Source organism: Cadophora gregata (genome assembly GCF_030347475.1).
Source record: "Cadophora gregata isolate MNR1 chromosome Unknown scaffold_5, whole genome shotgun sequence".
Lineage (NCBI taxonomy): Eukaryota > Fungi > Ascomycota > Leotiomycetes > Helotiales > Ploettnerulaceae > Cadophora > Cadophora gregata.
In genome coordinates this window covers 2544277-2566656 of record NW_026695928.1, presented here as the reverse complement: position 1 = coordinate 2566656, position 22380 = coordinate 2544277, and the positions used below count along the sequence as shown (strand labels likewise).

The 22380-nt window shown below is 47.9% G+C and overlaps 9 protein-coding genes across 9 annotated transcripts; 4 read left to right on the top strand and 5 right to left on the bottom strand.

Moving 5' to 3' along the window:
* Positions 1-1207: 1207 nt before the first annotated feature.
* On the top strand, positions 1208-2730 carry ONS95_011630 (uncharacterized protein; the record flags this gene model as incomplete). Its single annotated transcript, XM_058505257.1, has 2 exons — positions 1208-1256; positions 1313-2730. 2 exons carry the CDS (start codon positions 1208-1210, stop codon positions 2728-2730), a joined length of 1467 nt encoding a protein of 488 aa, XP_058359814.1.
* A 74-nt stretch (positions 2731-2804) lies between these two features.
* ONS95_011629 (uncharacterized protein) lies at positions 2805-3884 on the bottom strand (the record flags this gene model as incomplete). Its single annotated transcript, XM_058505256.1, has 4 exons — positions 2805-3030; positions 3081-3256; positions 3315-3817; positions 3878-3884. 4 exons carry the CDS (start codon positions 3882-3884, stop codon positions 2805-2807), a joined length of 912 nt encoding a protein of 303 aa, XP_058359813.1.
* Positions 3885-4484: 600 nt separating this feature from the next.
* On the top strand, positions 4485-6315 carry ONS95_011628 (uncharacterized protein; the record flags this gene model as incomplete). The annotated part of the gene is made up of 6 exons (XM_058505255.1): positions 4485-4771; positions 4831-4936; positions 4984-5271; positions 5321-5465; positions 5510-5764; positions 5816-6315. The coding sequence occupies 6 exons, from the start codon at positions 4485-4487 to the stop codon at positions 6313-6315; spliced, it is 1581 nt and encodes a 526-aa protein (XP_058359812.1).
* A 322-nt stretch (positions 6316-6637) lies between these two features.
* On the top strand, positions 6638-13017 carry ONS95_011626 (uncharacterized protein). The gene is made up of 10 exons (XM_058505253.1): positions 6638-6975; positions 7049-10035; positions 10088-10199; positions 10248-10485; positions 10540-10627; positions 10693-11028; positions 11080-11284; positions 11334-12014; positions 12134-12693; positions 12806-13017. The coding sequence occupies exons 2-9, from the start codon at positions 9268-9270 to the stop codon at positions 12535-12537; spliced, it is 2832 nt and encodes a 943-aa protein (XP_058359810.1). The 5' UTR covers positions 6638-6975; positions 7049-9267; the 3' UTR covers positions 12538-12693; positions 12806-13017.
* ONS95_011627 (uncharacterized protein) lies at positions 6766-8135 on the bottom strand (the record flags this gene model as incomplete). The annotated part of the gene is made up of 2 exons (XM_058505254.1): positions 6766-7190; positions 7244-8135. 2 exons carry the CDS (start codon positions 8133-8135, stop codon positions 6766-6768), a joined length of 1317 nt encoding a protein of 438 aa, XP_058359811.1.
* On the bottom strand, positions 12931-13266 carry ONS95_011625 (uncharacterized protein; the record flags this gene model as incomplete). The annotated part of the gene is made up of 2 exons (XM_058505252.1): positions 12931-13016; positions 13083-13266. 2 exons carry the CDS (start codon positions 13264-13266, stop codon positions 12931-12933), a joined length of 270 nt encoding a protein of 89 aa, XP_058359809.1.
* Positions 13267-13511: 245 nt separating this feature from the next.
* Positions 13512-14661, bottom strand: VAS1 (valine--tRNA ligase; the record flags this gene model as incomplete). Its single annotated transcript, XM_058505251.1, has 3 exons — positions 14265-14661; positions 14033-14196; positions 13512-13962 (listed from the first exon to the last, which is right to left on the bottom strand). The coding sequence occupies exons 1-3, from the start codon at positions 14556-14558 to the stop codon at positions 13512-13514; spliced, it is 909 nt and encodes a 302-aa protein (XP_058359808.1). The 5' UTR covers positions 14559-14661.
* Positions 14662-15141: 480 nt separating this feature from the next.
* On the bottom strand, positions 15142-16164 carry ONS95_011623 (uncharacterized protein; the record flags this gene model as incomplete). The annotated part of the gene is made up of 1 exon (XM_058505250.1): positions 15142-16164. One exon carries the CDS (start codon positions 16162-16164, stop codon positions 15463-15465), a length of 702 nt encoding a protein of 233 aa, XP_058359807.1. The 3' UTR covers positions 15142-15462.
* A 2921-nt stretch (positions 16165-19085) lies between these two features.
* Positions 19086-22336, top strand: ONS95_011622 (uncharacterized protein). Its single transcript, XM_058505249.1, has 4 exons — positions 19086-19807; positions 19879-20105; positions 20150-20822; positions 20871-22336. The coding sequence occupies exons 1-4, from the start codon at positions 19536-19538 to the stop codon at positions 22015-22017; spliced, it is 2319 nt and encodes a 772-aa protein (XP_058359806.1). The 5' UTR covers positions 19086-19535; the 3' UTR covers positions 22018-22336.
* Positions 22337-22380: the final 44 nt, after the last annotated feature.

The window sequence follows — 22380 nt, the reverse complement described above, 5'->3', positions numbered from 1 at the left end:
TGTGGCAAATGAACTTCGAAGCTTGTCAGATGCAACACGTAAATTCAGTCAACACTTCAATACAGTTCATGGCCGACTCTGCTCGAACCCACGGATTACACGATTTAGACGAATAAAAAGATCTTGATTGAGATGATAATCTCTTGATTGCTTTCGGGAGCGTCTGTTATGATGTTATCTGATTGGGTGCAATAATACTTATACCTTTTCGGGCAGAAGCGAGATTTGTAAGACTCAGACAGTCAGCACTCAAACCACCCCGCCAAACTTCCCTCCGGTATGACAGTGGAGCCGACTTGAACAGAATTGTGTATCGAGGACCAGATACTTTGAAGTACTGGACTGCTTACTTTTCTTTTATGGGTAACGGGAAGGAAATACGCAGCTCTAAGACATGGTCGTATCCTATCGTGTTGTTCATTGCAATAGCCGAAGTTCTGTGAAGATCCAGCATGGCACAAGAGCTTAGAGCTTTTCCATCCGTCGATTTTACCTGCAGAATTGAAATTGAAGTCTGAACTGACAGATTCAAGGCTTAGCTTAAGTTCAATCGCACCGAATCTTTATGCGGACTCAAATGAAGGCTTAATCGAGTTTCACGAATGGATTCTCAGAATCGCGTACCCCGCCTTCATACTGCGGAGCTTTCGCGCGTCGCGGACTCAATACAGGCTTCGGACAGATACCAAACAACCACTCCTGTCAAATATATTCCGCATGATGATAACACCGTTCATCCAGGTGTAAAATATTCCAGTGCGAAGGTCATGTTCCTTGATTTCCGTATCGTGAAGCCCTACTAACGATATACCCAACTGTCAAAGGAAACAGTGAATGCAGGTCGAGGATGAAGGCTTACTTAAGATCAAATTTTTGTTGATTTCAAGATGTGTATCTTGTTTGGTAAAGGAAAGTCTCAGAACCACAAGGATCGAGCAATATTTACTCAATTTTAAATGGGATATATCGCTGGAGTCTTGATATGGTTCATTGTGCTGATCAGGTCCAGCCGAGCTCGCTAAAGATACGGGTTATTTTAGTGATCATGTGCTGCAAAACCTTGAGTTTAGCGCAGTTCCCTGATCTTCAAGGTGCCCCAACTGGACCTGTCTCACAGCAGTAATGTTGCTTGTCCTCCTCAACCTCCCAGACGTATCGATCAGTTTACAAACAATACCTAGTCCCTTGAGGAACTTTGCTTTCGATCATGACAGCGGGAGCTACACACACTGATTCTATCTCTTTGGGCCCACAAGGTGCGCTTAATTCTTTCGCCAGGTTGCGTCGATAAATCTCACATCTTCCATCGCAGATTGCCAGAAGTGCAAGCAAAGGCGCATCAAGTGTGATCGTAGCCTTCCTACTTGCAAGAAATGCGCCAAGAGACATTACTCGTGTCCTGGATATAATCCAAAGCTACGATGGGCCAACGCCATCGCGGTTCGGGGTCGGTTCAAGGGAAAGAAGTTTCCCCCAAGTGACCAAGATTCAGGGCTCAGCACAACAGCATGTTATGACCCAGAGAAGAACCAAACCAGTTATGGCACAGCCACAGATATTTTGATGAAGCTCCCCAGCGATAAAACGGTTGCTCACTTGTTGCATCATTATGATCAGAAAATAGCCGGTCTGATGGTCTGGCTAGACTCAGAGAGTAACGCATATCGTCGCCTTGTGCTGCCGCTTGCACAACGACACCCAGGTCTCATGCTTTCAATTCTTGCTATATCAGCCAAACATCTCTCACAGGTCGGAGATGCCGATTCTACGTTCTCCGAATCGGCATGCGATGCAGCGGTTGTGGCCATAACACAGAGTGTTCAACAAGTCACAACCCGACTTGCACAAGGCCATGACTTCAGCTCCGAAGGCGATATGGAGACTGCGGAATGGATGTTGGCATCCATGCTTACACTTTCTGGGTATGAGATGATGGGCTCCAATTCGATGAATTGGCAAACACACAGACAAGCGGCTCGGACGTTGGTGAATGCGCTTGGCAAACAGAATCGAAGAGACAACGAGCTTTACACGTTTCTACGAAATCAACTCTCGATACTCGATGTCTTCGCATGTACAACAAACTTTGATCTGGACATCGAACATGGTGCAATTTTACCAGATACCACAAGAGGGGAAATTATCTTTGGGGAACTCCTCGAGGTCATCCATTCTGTGACTGTTGAGTCACGCGCGATCCTAAACCCAGCCTCTGCCATCCCTGGACCTACACTATCGAGGAATTTGGAAGTGTCTCAGAGGCTTCGTGATAGATTCATGATAGCTCGTGGCTCCACGTTAATGGCGGCAGGCTCTTTAATTCTCGACCTCGAGTGGAGAAAGCGTGACTTCATCCGTCTCGTTGATGTCCACCATCATGCCGGCTTGCTTCACTCATATAGGAGTCTTGGTCTGACTGACTCCAACTCACTGGAAGTTCAATACTCCTTGAATCTGCTGGCGGAACTTCTAGATGGGTTTGAGAATCCTCTAGCATGGATACAGAACTTTCCGTGGCCTGTCTTCATCCTCGGAACAGAAAGCTATGGCGAGGCTACTCGACAGGCTTTGGTCAGATCACATTATCAAACGATAATCGAGATGATGGGTTCTGGTCATTTTATTACAGTCCTTAAGTTTCTAGAAGACTTTTGGGCAGGCGATAATCCTGATTGGGCCGTAAGAGCTCGGGAGTGGGAATTAAGAGGTATACGGATCTTGGCCGTTTGAACACACACCACTTTCCCCCATAAGATCAACGAGCAACAAAGAATTATCACACGTAGAACAATCTCATTAGAAGGCTATCTCATGACGATCTCCTCGTCATCTACACCGAAAACAGACAGCATAGGGTCTTGGTACCTGTAGAACCCAAGAGCCGGTGGACACATCCCATAGCCAAGCAATCGCAGCGCCTGAGGCGACAGTTTCTTGGCAGCCTCTGGAGGGACCATGAGGTATTGGTTCTCCTCTTGTCGAAGAGTACCTTTGCACATGAATATACCTACGGTCTCTCGGGCTTCGTATCTGAAAATTATGTCAGCAGGGGGATGCCAGGGGTGGGGTTGGTTGTTTACTTCGTAGTGTTTGCTCCACCAGCATGATACACATTGCCGACAAACATCATTGCATCGCCAATCTCAAGTTCAGCTGGAATAGCTTCTTCATCAAGAGGGCATCGATCTGGTCCCCATAGATGACTTCCAGGAATGACGATTGTCGCTCCATTCTCTTTGGTGGTTCGCGTCACTGCCTAATGTAGATCTTGAATCAGCTTCAGTTTTTCGACCTCCGATCAAAGAGAGACAAACAGTCACACATCCCAGCATAACAGGCATATCAATATTTCGAGTATGATAATCCGCATCATCACGATGCAAGGGTTGCTGTTTCCCACCCGGATTGATACGAAACCCGACCGTACTTGCAATCTGCGGCTTCCCCGTCACGGTTTTTGTTTTCTGACCTTCCCAGTACGTATAAGTACTATTGAGAATCCTCTCCGCAACAGCTTGGAAAAGTGGTGTGAGTGCTGATTCAACGCATGAGTCTGAATGGGCAAAAAGCCCGGTCGCTCGCTGGGTTGTGGTGGGAAAGAATCCACGCGTGTCGGCTTTGTCGGAATCGAAATGAGGCTTGAGGTCTTTGCGGATTTGGGCACAGAGTGATTGAGATGCGAGGGATTGGATTACTACGGCTCCGTCGCGGGAGAGAAGGGTTTCGATTAGCTCGGGTGTTGTTTTCGGGTCGAGTGCTGAGAGGCGGGTGATTGTTGTGCCTGCTTCAGGTGGGAAAGTCTCGGGGACTTGAAAGTCTGGGCTGTATGTCAGTATTGTATAAATTTCGATGCGAGCTCTCTATTAGGAGTTCTTACAAGTCATTGTGCTTTTCGGAGCTCTGACAAGACTCTCAGGGTTGGATGAAAACACTCGATGGGTACCCAACCGTCGCGGTCTCCATTACCCATATATATATACATTTCAGGCTTTCCACCATGACACATCCAATTCACCCCATCGCCCATATTATGGGTTCCATTTCCCTTCTCGTCATCGTCAGCTTCTCGCTAAACATAAACTAAGCTGTGGTCAAGAAAAAGGAGGCGAGAAGACTGAAGCGATGCTAGACCGGAAGAGGAAGTTCGCTTGAGAAAACCAAGGATGCTGAATCTGGCTGCCGCTGGCGTGGGGCAACGACAACGAAAGGTGGGGGAACTGCCTGCCAATACCTTCCTGCCAGAATATCAGAGGGAGGCACGGAAATGTGGAATCGGCTGGTAAACTTCAAGCAATAGGAACGATTGCGACTATTCCGACTGATGACAGAATCTGTGTTACCTCTTGTGAACCATCTTATGACCCCGCACTCTGTCAACAACCCCACCCTTGACTTCGGCGTATCAAGAGCTGGCTGATTTCCCCTTTCAGAATTGAACATAGAATCAATAGTTATCTGTCCATGAAAGCAGCTTTCATACCAAGATGACGATTATCTACCAGAACAAAGCTTCTGCCAGAGTGCCAAGGCAGAGCGTAGATACGGTCCCAGAGCAACCAATATACTGTCCCTCCAAGCGACCCGATATCTCATCAAGCTCGCTCAAGCGATATGAGAGCGCCGAGTTCCGAGACATCATTGCTCAAAGACTATCTGAGTTAGTGCAGATCCCAACAGTCAGCTATGATCAAATGGGCTTGGTTGGCGAAGATCCACGATGGGACGTATTCAATCGACTCCCAGAGTATTTCGAGAATACATTTACTCGAGTGTAAGTCACGTGTATCGCCGATTTGAAAGTGTAGATACCCTGCTCATGTTTTGTGGCAGACATCGGGATCTGGAAGTTGTTACCATCAATGAATTTGCGTTCTTGTACACCTGGAAGGGATCAGATCCCTCTTTGAAACCGCTCGTGCTTATGGCTCATACAGACGTAACTTCCCCTCCTCCCGATAAAAGAGTATTTTCTAATGAATTCAGGTCGTCCCCGCACCAGACGAGACCTTTGATCGATGGACGCATCCGCCATTTTCAGGTCATTATGATGGCAAGTATATCTGGGGTCGAGGTTCAGAAGACGACAAATCAAACGTGGTTGCTATTCTCTCGGCTATCGATTCGCTTCTGATATCTGGTTTTGAACCAAACAGGACTGTTGTTTTTGCTATTGGATTTGATGAGGAGGGAGGTGCACCGGGTGGCTATGGTGCTAGATGTTTGGCGGAACGCTTACTCGAGATCTATGGAGAAGATGGTGTTGAGTTGATAGTAAGTGAAAGAGGTGATGTCGTGTTTCGTCTAGCTGACAGAAATATAGTTTGACGAAGGAATTCCAGGCATTGAGGAACATTTCGGGACGGAATTTGCACTGCCTACTACAGCTGAGAAAGGATATCTGGATGTGGTTGTCACAGTCGACACTGCTGGAGGACATTCCTCTACACCACCAGACCACACCGCAAGTATGTGGCTTAAATCACTAAGGTGAAATTTGCTGACCAGCTAGTCGGATACCTTGCCAGAATCATCCAAGCCATTGAAGACCACCCGTTTCAGTCTCGGTTGACAGCAAAGAATCCAACATCGACTTACTTAAAGACGATTGCCCTTCATGCAAAGGACATTCCAGTCGACCTGCGGAAAGCAATTCTTGATCCCAGATCTGCAAAGGAAGTCCTGAAATATATGGATAGCTCGCTTGAATCGAGGGCACTGGTGAGAACTTCCACAGCCGTGGATTTAGTCCGTGGAGGGGAGAAGGGTAAGTCAAATCAGATTCCATCAGGCGGACACCAACACTAATTATATGCAGCAAATGCCCTTCCAGAGACCGCCCACATCATGGTGAACCACAGAATCGCAGTCGAAGAGACAGTCCAAACAGTGAAAGACTACTACGTTCGCTTCCTTTCCCCTCTAGCCAAGAAATGGAATTACGGCCTGCAAGGATTCGGCCAAGAGGCTTCCGGCACCAACGACGGAACAATCACTCTTGTCGGACTCGACGCACTAGAACCATCTCCAAGTTCCGATCCCGAAGATGAGAGATTCGACTGGCTGACAGGGACCATCCGAAGCGTATTCGGGAAGGATGTGATTGTCGCACCCGTGTTGTTGACTGGCAATACGGACACGAAGTTTTACTGGAAGCTTTCTTCGCAGATTTACCGTTGGTCGCCGTGGCGTGCTAGTTCGGATCCGAGAGGGACGATGATGCATACGGTAGATGAGAGGATGCCTGTTGAGGGGTTGCTGGATATGGTGAGGTTTTATCATGAGTTTATAAGGGTTGTTGATGAGAAGAGACGGTAGCTGGCTGTTGGGTCGGAGAAAGGAGCGTTCGCTGAAAGGAATGCTGGCAAGCTAAGCTGGATAGACGTGCCTGTTTAGCGTATCTATTAGAACACCATTCAGCTTGTTTAACAACCAACTATTTGCGTATAATGCTCCAAACTCAATTTTAAACATTAAGAGCTCTGCCGACTCTTATCGCTACTCTTTCGCAGCGATAGGGAAGAACTGAGTCTGCTGCAACGGAATACGAAAGGCGTTCGGGTATTCTTCGGGAACTAGGTCCAAAGTTAGAATCTCGCGTCTTCGTCAACGCTTCACTTTAAATTTAACCTCACGCAACAGACAGGTCAACAGACGGACATCGCGGACATCGCGCACAACTCATCAATTGATCTAAACCTATGCTCACAAACGCCGTCTTGGTAGTACTCTCGCGAGGAGCATCCAGGGCCCCTCAGCCATTCCTTGTTATTCGACCATGACAACCGCCTTCTCTCTTACAACCAGTGCACCATCAATGCCATAGTACGCAAAGCCTCGGCGAATAATCCAGGCCACTCTGAAGCTTTCGTCTGGATTCAACGTGGTGTCATCACCTGCTAATTGGAAGAGGTTGGGATCAAATGGATCCCCGATGTTAGGCTTGATGTCCCTGACAGTTCCCCGCAGTGATTGGAAGTACGACCAAAGCTTGATCAATGCCTCTATCAAGTCATGCTTTGGATGAGAATATTTGCTAATATTGTCATAGCCTTTCGTCATCGGCTCAAGGAATGCATCGAACTTGCTCGTGAGGAATTTTTTGTTTTCCATCAGCACGGCTTGGAATTCTGGTCTGCTCCATGTTCGTAACTCCACCTCCTGGAGGGCTTCCTTGCCTTGCTTCGGCCATCCTGGAGGAAGTTAGCACGCACGTTGTCAGAGATGGTACATTCCGAGCGCTTACTCTCTTCCGCAAAGCGTTGCACGGCCCACATCATGATTCTCATCGGCTTCATGTTTGGCAACTCATAGATGTCGATTTTATTGAGCAGAACATCCACCACGAACCACCAGATGAGGGTCGCATAGACCTTCTGAAACGGCATGCTCTTCAACTTGTGCTCAATTTTGAGGGGCATGTCTCGAGGAACACCAAGCACCTCTCGTAGTGCCGCCGTAATTGGCGCGTGACTTCTTGTCATATTCTGTACATTCTCAGTGGTGTACCAATGTGTTCCCGGAACGACGTTCGCACAAGAGTCAACCATATCCCAGGTAGCCAGTGGCAACGGGTTGCAACTGTGGAACTTGTATTCTTCGTCGTTCCTGAGCCTTTCCACGATGTCCCATGTGTCTCGGGAGAAGTTGACTATAGATTGATCCAGATGTCGCATGAGAGTTGTGACTTCAGACTTGTCGTAACCTTGGAATTTCTCGATTCTAGTTGGCTCGAAGACTTCTCTTTCTGTATTTGACCAACCTAGAGTCTGTAGAGAAGTGGGTGGCTCATTTGGAGCAGGATCTGCTGAAGAAGACAGTATTCGGCCAGGGGTTTCAGGAACCTCCGTTATTGTCGCAGCCGATCTCAACTCGGAATCCTGATCGCCTAGCTTGAGTCGTCTCATTGTTTCCAGAAAAGTTAACATAGCCGCAGCCGCTTCATTGGCATAACCTCGACCAGGTGGCTTTAAGCAATCAGGACAAATGAAAATCAAATTGTCATTTTCTTGATTTCCCACCTGAGGAGAGAAAATCACATAATCCGAAGCGGCATCCTTTTCACCATCATCTTGTACCGTCATCAGACACCAATGATGCCACCACTTCCCGCATTCTTGGATTTCGCAAGCTACCATGGCGGTGTCGCGGCTTTTTTGCCACATGCGATTATCATTCTCGCAAATATCGCACCTTGCTGGTCCTGCTTTCTTCTTCTTCTTCGGTGGCAATATCGGGGCGGGGCTATTCTTCACTGGAGGTCTGACGCTCCTCGCCTTCCTGGATTGATGTTTTCCGGTCAGTGCATCATCGGGTTTGCTTGACACTGTCACAGAAGATGTCGCTCGGCTGTCCTGGCAACTTTCACTGTATTGGGATCAGACAAAGACCAGAAAGAAATGAGATAGCATTGTTCGAACTCATCTGAAAGGGTTTGCGGCTCCTCAGTTCTGAGCCTCTTTCTGCCCGCATTAGGTCCTCTTGAAAAGGTGCAATTGAGACCCCTCTCACGACAAGCCTCACACCGCCCAGAGCTGGTCCGAGGAATACACTCGAGCTCAGCACTGATGCAATGTTCGCATCTCTCAATCTTGCCAGATTTACGGCGCCGTTGATTCGATGACATTGGAGGGACTTCACGATCGCGTCGTATCAAGAATGTTCGATAGTTCTTCGGAATTGTGTCTGCTCTGTTGTCGCGAGATGAGGGCGGGCAAGTTGATCCTAACACAGTACCTGCGACAGGGACTGTATGATCTGACTAAGCGGATTAGTCTCATTCTCCAACATGTTCCTTCCGGGAACTATACCTTAGTGACTTACAAGGGAAAGCAGGTTCCGCCCCAACGTGGCAGGTGCACTTTCCTGAAATAGGTAACGACCTCTGAACTGTTAAGAATTTCTTATCACTACCTTATCAATTGACTACTAGTTGACAGTTACCAAAATTTTGTAAGAGTGATATTATATGATTATTATTTTAGGAAAGTACTCCCACGGTAGGGCGGAACCTGCTTTCTCCATCAAGGTATGGAAGCTTTCTCTACACTACACCAAGCCCCGCTGCTGCCTGAATAAGGTCGAACGAGTATCCACGGGGGCGTTTTGTTGTTTGTTGAGATTTCCGGGGGGTAGTTGCCTCATTGAGCTTCCGTCACTGGCTAGTACAATACTGTGCCTGCCGCTCACCTCTTCCACCCCGTCCACAACAAAGTCTCTCTCCGGCAGTGTCAATCTTTCTCTCCACAACTGTTGCTCTACCAATGCTTTATGATGTCTCTAGGAACTCTTCTCACGGCTTTTGATCTAGGCACAGCTACTACGACAGCACGATTCACCCGCGTGCGTGACAGCCACGATGCCGCAGGCAAAACTCATCGTCAGCCTCTCAGCAGCCGTTCCCCCATTGAGAAGAAAAGTTGGCCTGGTGGAAATAGAGGTGATACAATCGGCAAAGCATGTCTGCCTACGGACTTGATATATGATCGAGTCACTGGTGACCTCCTATTTTGGGGGTTCGAGGCTCAAAGGTACTTGGATGATCCAGACCCAGAATTCTCCATCGACCGCGTACTAGTTGTCCAGCACATTAAGCTGCTCCTCAACGATCCGGAAAAGGCAAAATCCAATAGTCCCGCCATCCAAAGATACCGGAAGGTACGTGGGGAAATCTTCCGAGTGCTAGGAAAGACTCCTTTCGACCTCTTCGCAGACTTCGTTGATGTCATTGTCAACGAAGTAATCAAAACCGCTAAACGCTACTTCCAAAACTTCATTCCCGGTCAGATTGAGCTAGTGCTCGCATTCCCATCTGGATGGTCAGATTCGATCCATAGACAAGTGGCAGCAATTGGGGCTGGTGCGATAAAGAAAGCTCTTGCCACAAACCAACTCCAAAGTGCAGCATTCGCAATTGAGAATGTCTATACTGTGTCTGAGACTCTGTGCGGGGTGAAAGAATGGCTTGCCGCTACTATGGATGATGAGGAGGGATCACTCGATTTTGTACAGTCAACAAAGAACATCGCAGAGCTTAGCGTAAGTATTCGGCGTGGCGTGGGTTGGTCCGTACCTGCTAACGGGTTCTCAGGTAGGGGATGTCTTTATTGCAGCGGATATTGGTGGCGGTACTGGATGCATGACAGTTTTGAAATTGGTATCCAAGGAACCACTACAGGTCGATCAGCTTGGCAAAACCAAATGTATGAATCTGAATGATCTAAAGGGCAAAACACTAATGATCATCATAGCTCTGGAAGTGTCAGGCGAAGCCGTCGAAGCCGAATTTGAGCGGAAGCTTCGACTCATGATCACACAAGATGATTACGATGGCGATATCGAACGACAGATCAAACGTATCTGCCGTTTATTCAAGGAGGAGAAGAAAGATTGTAGTCCAAGACTCGGAAACTCCACTTGGACTATAGAGATCAAACTTCGACCGAATCCAGCCAAAGGTTTCTATGCTAATTTTATGAAAATCGATCGGTAAGGAATACAATGTCTGTGGTATGCTCTTCTAGCAACTAATGTTGCCGATAGGGAACTCCTCGATGGATGCTTTGACCCGATCATCGACACCCTCAAAAGTGCAATCAAGCAGATCCTGGAAAATATATCCGACATCAAGGTAAGATGCGGTACTCGATTTTTAACAAAGAACAAAGAAGCTGACCAGGCGATCATTGTGTTCAGGCAATCATCTTCCTCGGACAGTTTGGCGGCAGCTCATCTTATCTCAGAAAATGCTTGGCAAGAAGCTCCATCGCCACTACCGTCAAGCTTCGACACAGTCAAACAGGAAAGATGGATGTAGTCATAGGAGCTCTGAAGGAACGGATGGAGCTTAGAGAAAGTTTCATCAGAGAATCACAGACTGTGAAAAGTTACGGCACATTAGTAACAGTTCCGTGGAGCAAAGGCCAAGAAGGCATGCTTTGGTTCCCGAATGCAATCGCTGACGGCGCTGTTGAGTTCGAGAAGCATCCAGATGGACTCTGGTTGAAAGTAATTGAGTGGGCCATACCGAATGTTCGTATTTCCCTGAGCATCTGTATATTGAAGTTACTTAACTCCACTCAGGGAATTATTTTGGAGAACCAGAGCTACGACATTGCAACAGACGAAAAGAAGAATCATACTTGGTTATCCAACGACAGGGAAATTAGGTTTGAAGATATCATCATTGTCTCCGACGAATGCCCCCCAGCGGAGGAAAATGGTAGGTCATATACGCTTTGGACAAAGGCGCACGAGCAGAACGAGCTATTCATCAACGGGAAACACGGTAGGTTTGAGAATTTGTATTTCTAGAACACATACTTACAACCAACCAGTCGAGGTTCAACAAATCTCATTCTCCTGGGATCTAAGTATGTCGGAGAAGCTTTCCGCCGTCGGAGACTTTCTTGGATCATACTCTATCAAAGACTTAGAATATAGATGTCTCAAGCCTTCAGGTCGGAAGAAGGGGAGCAAGTATGTGAGAATTCTGCATTACAATTTGGTATGGGAAATCACGGAAATGCAGGTCAAGACATACGTAAAGGCAATCTTTCCTAAGGCGGTAGGTCCACCGACAATGCAACTCGCCAAGCAAAGACCAGTCACCGCTGGTGAGATGCGTGCGGGAGAGTCAAGAAGTCTCGATCTAGAGCACGATATTATGATCACGGAAGGTATCGAGGATTTGCCGGCGGTTCTTGACGGCGACCATGATGCCGACGAAATGCATACCGATCCTGATGTTCGCGGCTCCGGACTCGACAGGGAGGCATCGATTGATTTGGACGACTTCATAGGTACTCACAGCTTGTTAGCCGACCCTGCTAGAGCTCGCTCACGGCAACAAATGGAAACTCCGAGCCATGACAATTCTGGAACGCAGCTCCGCAATAGAAGCTTAAACCGCTCGATGGCTGGGAATAACACACAGATCGGGCAATGGAGAATAGTTCAGGCTGCGGAATCACCCGCTGGTACGTCAAGCCCAAGACAAGATGGCAGATATCGAGAAGGTAAGTCATCGTTCCAGTGGCTCCATACCGGCCATGTATAGAAACAGCTTAGTCTCTGTTAGATCCGTATGGCAGCAGGTGCTTACGAGATTGAGAAGTGGACACTAACAAGAGTTCAGGCTGCTACACCTGCAAGGATCGCAAGAAGAAATGTGACACTGAATACTTCTGGGATCAGCCGACACAAGCTTCAACATGCATTGAATGTAACCGCCAAGGCATTGAATGCCACATGAAAAAGCCAGACTGGGCAGATGACCCTGTCCAAGTCATGCTACGAGAGGAAGAACGGAAACTCATCTTACTTGGCAAGAGGAAGTCGAGGGACCTGGAAGGAGTGGCCAGTGAGAGCCGTTCTAGGGGGAGAAGTGGTGACAGGGAACGAAGCTCCAATTTCGGTCGTGATGGCGAGAACTTCCAAATGGGTAGAGAAAATCCCGTCGCGATGAGTGGGCCGTCGGTACAGAAGAGGATTCCTGGGAAAGGGAAGGCGATACGAGGTGGCTTGAGCAGGAGAGTCTGAAAACCTGAGAGGCACACTTCATCGTGGGTTGCGTTGATCATCTTCTAGCGATCAAGAATTTCGGTATTGTCCAATATCACCACATGGCTTTTTGCTAAGCGATCCTTCGTTCCACATTTATCAGAGAACTCCTACCCTGCTGCCCACTTCTTCAATGTTCGTAAAGCTCTTTGTATTATGAAGATGCTATTCAACGAACATGACATCGAACCTACTATATTATAATGATAATATGAAGCAGCTAACCTGTAATTGTTGCACATATCAGATCCAGCTGAAACTCGTTTCATCTCCTACACTGCGGCCTGCTAGCCACGAAGACGCCGTGGCAAACCCCCCGGAAACTATAGCACATGCCTGCGCGAGCCAATTAAAAATAGCAACGCCATAGCCTCACATTGCTGCACTCTGCAGATATGCAAACACACTATGTGCTCCGACATTCCCCAGTATCGATTGAAGGGAGGCAGCAACGGAGCCTGATACAATTCAAAGATACAGATCAGTTTAAATTATTCTTTATGCCTCACGTCTGGAAGTCTGACCAGCGATAGGGCCTGAAGCCCCCCAACCCATAGTCGCAAGGAGCGGGCCCGTAAGAGCAGCTGGCGTAAAGATCAGAATGCCGTTGCTGATAAGCAAAGCAGTTTGTCCGGGTTTAGCAGTAACCCATTGGAGGATACCGGCTGGGACGTCTGTGATGTTGAATCGAAACCTTTGGTCTTGCATGATGCTGCTAGCAGCCTGTTGAATTGAGTTGCAGATTAATCGTGCGACACAGGGTATGCTATGCTCGAAGTTGGTATTGTTGAAGTGCGATCGATATGTCTTGCCAATTTTAGCTGCCTGGCCCAATCCTGACCTTACCTCCTCAGGCAGCCAATATCCTCCAAGTACCTGCCTGCCTGTCGAGACCATCCACTTCCTTCTTCCGAGGCAGCCTCAATCAATCGCCAGAAACGTCCTCTCCCTCGTCAATTTTTCTTGTCCCTCCAATGACCAATTCGATGAGACTCGTCCTCACACCAATCCGTGAACGGTGGATTGATATAATCATCGTACCAATCATCCCACGCGATCCGCGCGGTGTAGGTCTCCGTATACTGAGCAAGAGGCATGTACATCCATCCCTCGTCTGGTGTATGCTGCTCATATCTTTCGGCATAGGCTAGTTTTTCCTCTGCACTCTCCTCTTTTAGATTGAAATCTTTGAAAACCAGTTTTGCAACAGGCGAGTTGCTGCCTGGATGATCTAAGGACTCCAGACAGATCTGATCAACTGCGAGGCATAGCATGTATCGAGGTGTTGTATCTGCACCAATACGGGTTATGTCATCAATCATAGTGTCTGGACGAAGTCTAGAATTGAGACTTCTTGGTACCCATTCCCGAAAATGCTCACGAACTTGTCTGATCGATGCACCACTTATCAGACGAACATGTGATCAGCAGCTGCTTTTTCCAGACTCAAAAAATATAGATGATTCAAACTTACTAGAGCTTTTTATCGTCAACAACATGCAAATCGTGGTATTGCAAGATATCATCTGGTATAGGGCTTGTATGATTCTCAGGTTCAAACGAAGTTCGGACATCATCTTGGATTATTTGTAGGAGGGAATTCCACGCAGCGTCATTTCCTTTCACGCAACGATAGATCTGAACATTACGATAATATTAGCCAAGTGGCACAGATATATCTTAACTCCAAAGGAAGATGATCTCACCACAAAGCCCCAAACACTATCGTGAAATTCGGGGCTCGTCATTTCATGCTTCAGGATTTCCAAGCAACGCGGCAGTTGGCCATCGATCCCCGAATAACCAGTCCTTGGACGGCTGGTCTCACTTCCTGTGCTCATGGCTCGGTACATGGGGACCGATTTCACGGGAATAGTCTTTGGAGAAACTCCACGGGTTGAAGGCAAGGTCGCAAAATAACGAATGTAATAGCGGGAGAAATAGGGGGCGGGGGCGGAAAAAAGGGTTGCTGTTCTGCATCTGACCAGTCGTTGATACATTGTCAAACCTTCGAGCTCGTTTGGGTCTCGATTCAGTCACAGCAGGAATTTCTTGTGTAGGAAGATGAATATATCAGCTTGAAGGTTGCAACGAGTACAAAATGATTTGTTAATTTACGGAGGTCCAGCGGTTAAGTGGTAATAGCACTAGCAGGGGCCCATGTCCATAGATTTCGACACGTGATAACTCTACAACCACGCATTCAAAAATTTTAAGCCCAACCAGAGAATAGTCTTTGACAGAATCTCTGCATAGAGTTTTTTTGCATCTGTTTTGTGTGTTGTTGTTGCGTTACAGGGGGGTCGGGTTATGGCCGCTGTACCTCTGTTGTTAGTCGTCAGCCAATCAGCTTTGTTATTTCCTCACTTGATGGCCACGCCGTATCCTGTCATGGCACGTCTCTTCACGCACAAGAATAGACATTGTCCACCAGATACACCAAAGAAAAGGGCAAAATTGCGTAGGGCAGAAAGGGATGGACAAGGAACAGTAAAGTAAACTGGGATATATATTGGTGCAAAGGAACAGGAACTGCGACAATGTTAGAGCCAGGCATATATAATTTTAAGAGGATGAACGATGCTCCAAACAATTTTCGCACCCTTTTATTACTTCAAAATTATGCCATGACTTGTGATCCTGGCCGTCCTCTCAAACAAATCTAATAGGTGAGGCTCTAGTACTCTTCACACAAATGTAAATCTGATGACCTGCAATAGCTTTCTCTCATTGGTTCAAAACGAGATCAGCATGCTCACATCAAATCCACGCTTTAAGCTCCTTCCTGCACCAAGCTGGACTCGTCCGTAGAACAGTATATTGCAACCAGAGGACCGAAGTCAAAAACTCGAGACTGTAGCGTCGTTGGACTAGCAAAGATGCACCGTTTTGCACACCCCTCACTCAGAGCTGACCACTCATCACAATATCCACCCCCAATTCCTCAAACCTCTTCAAAGCCTCCACATGCGTATTCTCCCTCCTCCACCCCATACAATCCGGCACAGCGTGCACCTCCACCCTCGTCTTAGCAACCGTATCGCAAATCGTAGCCAACACACAAGTCCCACTCGCCACCCCACAAAAATACGCATCCCTCACCCCCTTCTCCTCCAGCGCCTCTTCCAACCCCTTATTCCCGCCCCAAAATGCAGAATACCCCTGCTTAACCACCACCTCGTCCTCCGGTTTCGCAAGCGCAAGGATCTCAGGGTAGATTTCTGCACCCCATGTTTCGGCTTCACAGCATGGCGTGGGATGCACGTGGGTTGCGGCAACGAGCCATTCGTTGGAACCGACGACGAGGGGGCCTTTATCTTGTGCGGCCATACTGGGTGGTTCGTCGGTGCGGTTGGCGTAGGTGGCTTGGATCCAGATGATGTGGCCGTTTTTGGAGCGGAAGCGGGGGATTAGGGATTGTAGGTTGGTGAGGAGGGTGGGTCGGATGGTGGGGGAGATGGGGAAGTTGCCGGAGGGGGAGAGGAATTCGTTTTGTACGTCGATTATTATTAGGGCGCTGGTGGAGGTTATGGAATGGGTGGATGTGGTGGATGTGGTTGATGATGTGGATGGTGAGAATGATGTGGATGATGTGGAAGAAGACATGATTGATTTTGTCTGTCTGCGGGGAGACTCGTTCCGGATTTCGAGGTTGGAGGGAGATATGGAGACAGCGTCATTTCGAATTTTGTAGCTTGTTGATGGACACTGTTTTAAGCGAGGAAAATAAGGCTGTTGTTCTGTCGGTTGTCTAATTTCCGATGCTTATTCGTGGTTCAAGGCCTGATCTGTGAAATTTGGCTTTGTTCGGAAATTGCGCGCTTTTGTTGAGGCTTTCTGCTTTGTTTAAAAATTTCACTGATTTAGAAATAGGCGCTGGTTTTCTGGTAAGCTAGCGGATTGGACGTAAACAATGCATTGAGTTGTTAGAAACTAGTCTAAAAGCATGCATGTGTATATTAAAAGTGCTTTCTAATGTGTTATGAAGCAGTATTCTAAATTCAGATCTGATTTTGGGTAAACTAGCGCCAAGAAAATGAAAACAAAGCTAAGCGAGGCAGGAATAAACAACGACTTTAGGGCTCTGCGATTAATCTGGGCGCCGGACAAAGCTACACAAAGCAAGACGACATATGTTACAGAATGTTTTAAATAATTTAATTGCCTGGATTAGGAGCTATACGGGCTCACTCGGCCAATAAATGAAGAGTGTAGAGCGATATTGGACTCCTGAATTTACGCCAAGAAACGATAAGCAATGCGGTTTCTAATTCCTAGTATCTGAATGTGTGCGAAATCGAAGTGATTTTACGCCAAATCACCCCATGTGTTATTCTCGAAAGCAATCAGAATCCAGCATCTCTTCAACTCAAACAAGAAATTGCAGAAAAAGCTCAGAAAACGTGCAGAGATATGCTTAGATCTGCAATGTTGTCTCTGATTTGAACGAATGCGTCCAAACGACAAAAATGGTTTTGATGGTGAGGGAGGTTGGAGATCAGCAAGCTGTCAATCTCCCCACGAGTTGAAGGGTTGAGCCGGCTGATATGTTGTAGTCCTTCAAGGTTTGCTCGACATCAAGCGGTCTACCTGCATATATCAATCGTTGCTGATCGATTGGAATCCCCTCCTTCTCAAGGATAGCTTTGTGCACAGTGGCGAGCTTCGACATCATGCTCGTGTTGATCGTGATAGTCTTTCCGTTCAGGCCCTTGACGAATATCTGGATTTGGTCGCTTCTCAAGGCGAAAAAGGGAGTTGGTAGACTGAAGTCAATCTCCATGTCAACTTTTGGGACAGTAAAGATAGTACTGCCGTCTTTGAAGCCGTACTGGGCTAGCGGAGCTCTGCCATTAATGAGAATCGCACCTCCAAATATCAAGCGCAGTTGCTCAGTCGGTACATTCATCAGTGTGGCAACTTTGATTTTGAATCCATCAACGGTATCGTAGTCGGTGGTGGTAACGTTGATGACCGTGCCGGCAAGAGAGCGAGCAGAGATGGTAATATTACGCGACCGGGTAACGGTGCGTACAATCTGTTTAAGGGTGAACTCGATCATAGAGTCCGAGAAGTGGGATCTGTAGATAGCTTTCATGGTTGCCAAGCGCTTCTCTCTGTTCTCGGTCTCGACACTACCGAGGCTTGCTCCTGCTGGGCGGTGGTGGAGGGCGACTCCAAGGGCGGCTTGAAGGTCAGCGTAGAAGCGTGTATCAAGGATCGCAGTGTGCCAGAGCTCATCCACTGTTTGTCGTATTAGTACATGATGCTTAATTTATATTGTCGAATGCGAGATAGAGGCCTAAAAGAGAAGAGACATACTTAGAGGAGTCGGACTGGTCTTTGTGGCATCCTGATCGGAAGTGAACACCTTAATCGCAATAAGTCGGCGAAATTCCTCGATGATCTTGCCGAAGTGACACCGTACGTTGCCGTAAGAGAATCAGCTTTGGCACTGAGAGCAGTGGTCAAGGTAGGACCGAAGAGGAAGGTGATTCCTGTTGTGTTGGAAGAGAGCAGGAAGTTGTATGTCTTGAGGACATCGCTTGGAATGTTTTGACGCATTGCTGTTGCTTGACTTGCCATGGCACGAGCTGGTATATTAGATTGGCGTGCTGCTCCACTGTTTTTGAGACCAGTAGAGGTGCTCGCAAACGTTTGATTTCAGCTCAAAGCTGAAGAAGAGTTGAGTTGAGCGTGAAGCAGTGTATTGATCTGACGAGGCGTTGCTGCTGGTGGAGGTGAAAGGGTTGCGTTGTAGAGAAGAAAAGTCTTCTAGATGTAGAAGTATTTATAACGTTTCAGTTTTTGAAGGTGTTGAAAGAGAATGCTGACTTGCATTGGAACTTCAAAAGCGAAGTCAACATGGAATGGAAAGACCCGATAGCTGTCACATGACTATAAAGTCACGTTTGTAGGTAATGTACCTCGACTTGGCATTTGCCTCAATTCTTCACTCACAATCAGGTTAAAGTGCCCCACTCAGCATTATACAATAGAGATACCTGTTCTTGAACTGTTCGTCATAAGTATTATTATATTGGATGGATATTGCAGAGCAGCTCCGGATTGGTCCATCTTGAATTGAATTTGAGTCTTGGATTTGGATTTGGTTTTGGATTTCCCATCCGATTTGACTTTGGTGTCTGGATGTCGTCAACGTCTCATTTCATCCGAATAGCACTCTTATAGATCTGGATATGCTGTCAGAAAAGACTTCGTTGGCAAAGAAGCTGAGTAGGACAAGACAGAAAAAAAAAGAAGCCGATTCAATTGGCAGCCCTCTCCACGCCAATTGAGTTTGACGTGAGCCGGCCGTTGCGTTACTCTAGTTGCTCCACTCGTTGTTAGCTCCGACCCTTGATGCTTGTTTGGTATCTCTGCTTTGCTCAGCTCAGGTGCCGAGATATTCCAGAACAATGAGATTCTGTTGTGCATATTGTCATGAGCAATATCATGAGAGAAAGAGTGATCAATAGACAGTTGAAAGAAAAGAGAAAAACAAATTATCTGGTCTTTGTGCTATTGAAACCTGTTGTTGTGGAAGCTCCAACCCTCACGCCACAGATATCGTCATTCAAACATCCGCGCTCGCCTAATATTCGCAGCTACACAGACACAGACCTCCCTTACCTCATTGACCACTCTCTGCCCACTGCAGACTGCTCCAGCAAACCCTGGAAAAGCTGCCCTCACTCCTCGATTTCCTTTCTCCCCAACGGTCGCAGTGGTTCTCCCACGCCGTTGTCGTCGTCGTCGTTTCCTTTCTTGTGCAGTTGCCAGTGTCCAAGGCCGCCAGGACCATTCTCCGCGTGTCGACCTGCAGACCCTGCAAACCCAAGCCTGCCAACACAGCAGACCACGAACCCACCCCGTCCCAGACCAATCAACCGGCCGACCACAGTTGCTTGTCTGCTTCCTTTTGGTGACAGCAGCTGCAGCTGTCAATTCAAGCTCCGCTCGCGACAGGACGGACCATGGCCTCGAAATCTGCCATGATTGCTGGACGGCAATCATCATATCACGTTCCGAGTGCGCGTCGACCGGCTGCCCAGGGTGTCGCGAAGGTGCTTCTGCTCGTACTGGCGCAGATTTCCCATGTGGCTGCTGCGCCGGTGAAGGAGTTTCTGGGTCTGCTGAAGGATGACGACGAGCCGAAAGATGCGAAGGATCCGAGCCTCTGGCTATATTTGACGGTAGCTGCGATACTGGTCTTGCTGGGTGGTGCATTTGCGGGATTGACTATTGCGTGAGTTTTCCCCGTGGTTACGGTCTGCGATGGTTGGAGGGGAATTGGAAGCTGATTTTGTGTGTTTGCAGCTTAATGGGACAGGATGGTGTGTATCTCCAAGTCATCGCAACGTCTGGAGAAGGAAAGGAACAGAGACACGCGCAAAAGGTTCTATATTTGCTGCAGAAGGGAAAGCATTGGGTGCTGGTGACATTGCTGCTCAGTAATGTCATTGTCAACGAAACTCTGCCCATTGTGCTGGATCGGTCACTCGGAGGAGGATGGCCTGCTGTTCTAGGCAGTACGGTTTTAATTGGTATGTTTAGTGGCAATTTCACAAGCCCTGCTAACAGTAAGTAGTTATCTTCGGCGAAGTTATTCCTCAATCCATCTGCGTACGATATGGTCTGTCAATTGGCGCGTATATGGCACCTCCAGTGCTTTGGTTGATGTGGATTATGGCACCGATTGCCTGGCCTACTGCGAAGCTGCTCGACTACCTTCTGGGACAAGACCACGGCACAGTATACAAGAAGTCGGGGCTGAAGACATTGGTCACATTGCACAAGACTCTGGGCTCAAGCCCCACGGAACGGTTGAATCAGGATGAGGTTACTATTATCAGTGCCGTTTTGGATCTGAAGGAGAAGGCCGTGGGAGATATCATGACGCCGATGGAGGATGTGTTCACAATGTCTGCGGATACCGTTCTCGACGAGTCTACCATGGATAACATACTCAGCGCTGGCTATTCTCGAATCCCCATCTATGAGCCAGGCAATAAGCTCAATTTTGTTGGCATGCTCCTTGTCAAGATTTTGATCACATATGATCCAGAGGATTGCAAGAAGGTCAGCGAATTTGCTTTGGCCACCCTACCAGAGACACGACCAGAAACCAGCTGTCTCGATATCGTCAACTTCTTCCAAGAAGGAAAGTCACATATGGTTATGGTCTCGGAATACCCCGGCGAGAACTTCGGTGCAATAGGAGTGGTTACACTGGAGGATGTTATCGAGGAGCTCATTGGAGAGTGCGTAGAATCATATCTTTGGCAAATTCTGTGACTAACGAAGTATAGGGAAATCATCGACGAATCGGATGTATATATTGATGTGCATAAAGCCATTAGACGGATGGCTCCAGCACCAAAGGCACGAGCTCAAAGAGGCAGCGTAGCGGAAAACCCGATTGTTCACATGCCTGAGGGTCGCCTCATTGATCTCGCAGAGGAGCAACAACCAACCGTGAAGAATATAATGGCTGGCGAGAACACCAGTGAAGCGGCAACCACCGCAAATTATGGAACCAGTCCCAAGACTACATTCCTTCGGAGGGCATCTAGTGGGATGGATGGGAATACGGTTGCTGTAAGAGGCAATATGAACGATATGCGCGAACATTTGAAACATCTCGGACCATCAAACCTGGCAAGTCGACCTAAATCGACACGTTACAATACAGTAAAGATCAAGTCTGCCTTGAGACCTCGATCAGGTTCTCGGACAGACTCGAGCATCGTTCACGAAGCCCCGAACGGAGAGCGGTATCTTGACAATCCAGAACCTGCACCAGAGGGTGGAGAGGGTGAAGGTCTATTAAAATCCGCTGGAAAGGAGGCGAGTGACGGTGTTCATGCTTTACAGCAAGGATATGGTTCTTTTGGATCTCAAGGCAGGCTTGCTAGCCGGCAGTATGATGGCAAGAACGATGAGAACGAGCCACTCATCAGGCCGAGATCTCAACCAGATTCACCTGGCAAACCAGTGATCAGAGTAGACAGCCACGAGAGTCAGAGGAGTAGCGACACCCTTACATCGCTCCACTCCGCTGGTAGTGTGCCCAAGAAGAAAGGACCAGCAAGAAGCGGCAGCATCACAGAAAACATCATCGAAGCTGGCGGCATACGAAAGGTGGTGTTGGAGACGACCAGCTCGGGCGACGATACAAGGCTTGGAGAGAGACCCGGGTCTAGGGAGCAGCGACAGAATGGTAACTACCAGACTACCTCTGTGGCCAAGCCCAAACCCAGCCCCTCTCCAGCACGTTCAAAGGTCCCATCTGATGTCTCTGATGCACAGGGTGGTTCTCCCGACGAAGATGCCGTGAATGGAGCTGGAGTGACTGGTGAGCAGGTCAAGAAGAAGCGAAGGAGGACACGCAAGAAGAAGGCGAAGGGTGGTGAGGAGGGATCAAGTGCTGCGGTTGGAGCTGAGGGAGGAAGCTGAGATAGATGTACATGCGTAAGGGATTGGTGGACGGGGTTCAGATGAGTCGTGCTTTTTTGGCGGCATTGCTTGCTCGGTATGATTCGATGGATTTGTGCATATTTCCATGCATCAACGGAATGGGACGCAGTAGGGTGAATTGTATTATATGGTTATTCACAGGGGGGCTGGGTATACGATGTTCCAGACAGAAGCTGCGTATGGCAGCGAGTACCAGGCTACAAATTGTAGCTGGTGCGCTTAAAAGTCGGTAGAACATATTGTACAATTGGTCTGGCTAAATAATGTCTGTCTCTAAACTGTGATTATTGTGCTGCCTCTCTATTCGTTCCTCGACCTGTTTTTGAGCCAAATGCATGACTG

Excerpts from the sequence above, each read along its gene's own strand:
- ONS95_011622 (XM_058505249.1), top strand. The coding sequence starts at position 19,536 with ATGGCCTCGAAATCTGCCATGATTGCTGGACGGCAATCATCATATCAC. Across the intron at positions 19,808-19,878 it reads TTTGCGGGATTGACTATTGC|CTTAATGGGACAGGATGGTG; the intron begins GTGAGTTTTCCC and ends GTGTGTTTGCAG. Across the intron at positions 20,823-20,870 it reads ATCGAGGAGCTCATTGGAGA|GGAAATCATCGACGAATCGG; the intron begins GTGCGTAGAATC and ends AACGAAGTATAG.
- ONS95_011626 (XM_058505253.1), top strand. The coding sequence starts at position 9,268 with ATGATGTCTCTAGGAACTCTTCTCACGGCTTTTGATCTAGGCACAGCT. Across the intron at positions 10,628-10,692 it reads AAAATATATCCGACATCAAG|GCAATCATCTTCCTCGGACA; the intron begins GTAAGATGCGGT and ends CATTGTGTTCAG. Across the intron at positions 11,285-11,333 it reads ATTCATCAACGGGAAACACG|TCGAGGTTCAACAAATCTCA; the intron begins GTAGGTTTGAGA and ends ACAACCAACCAG.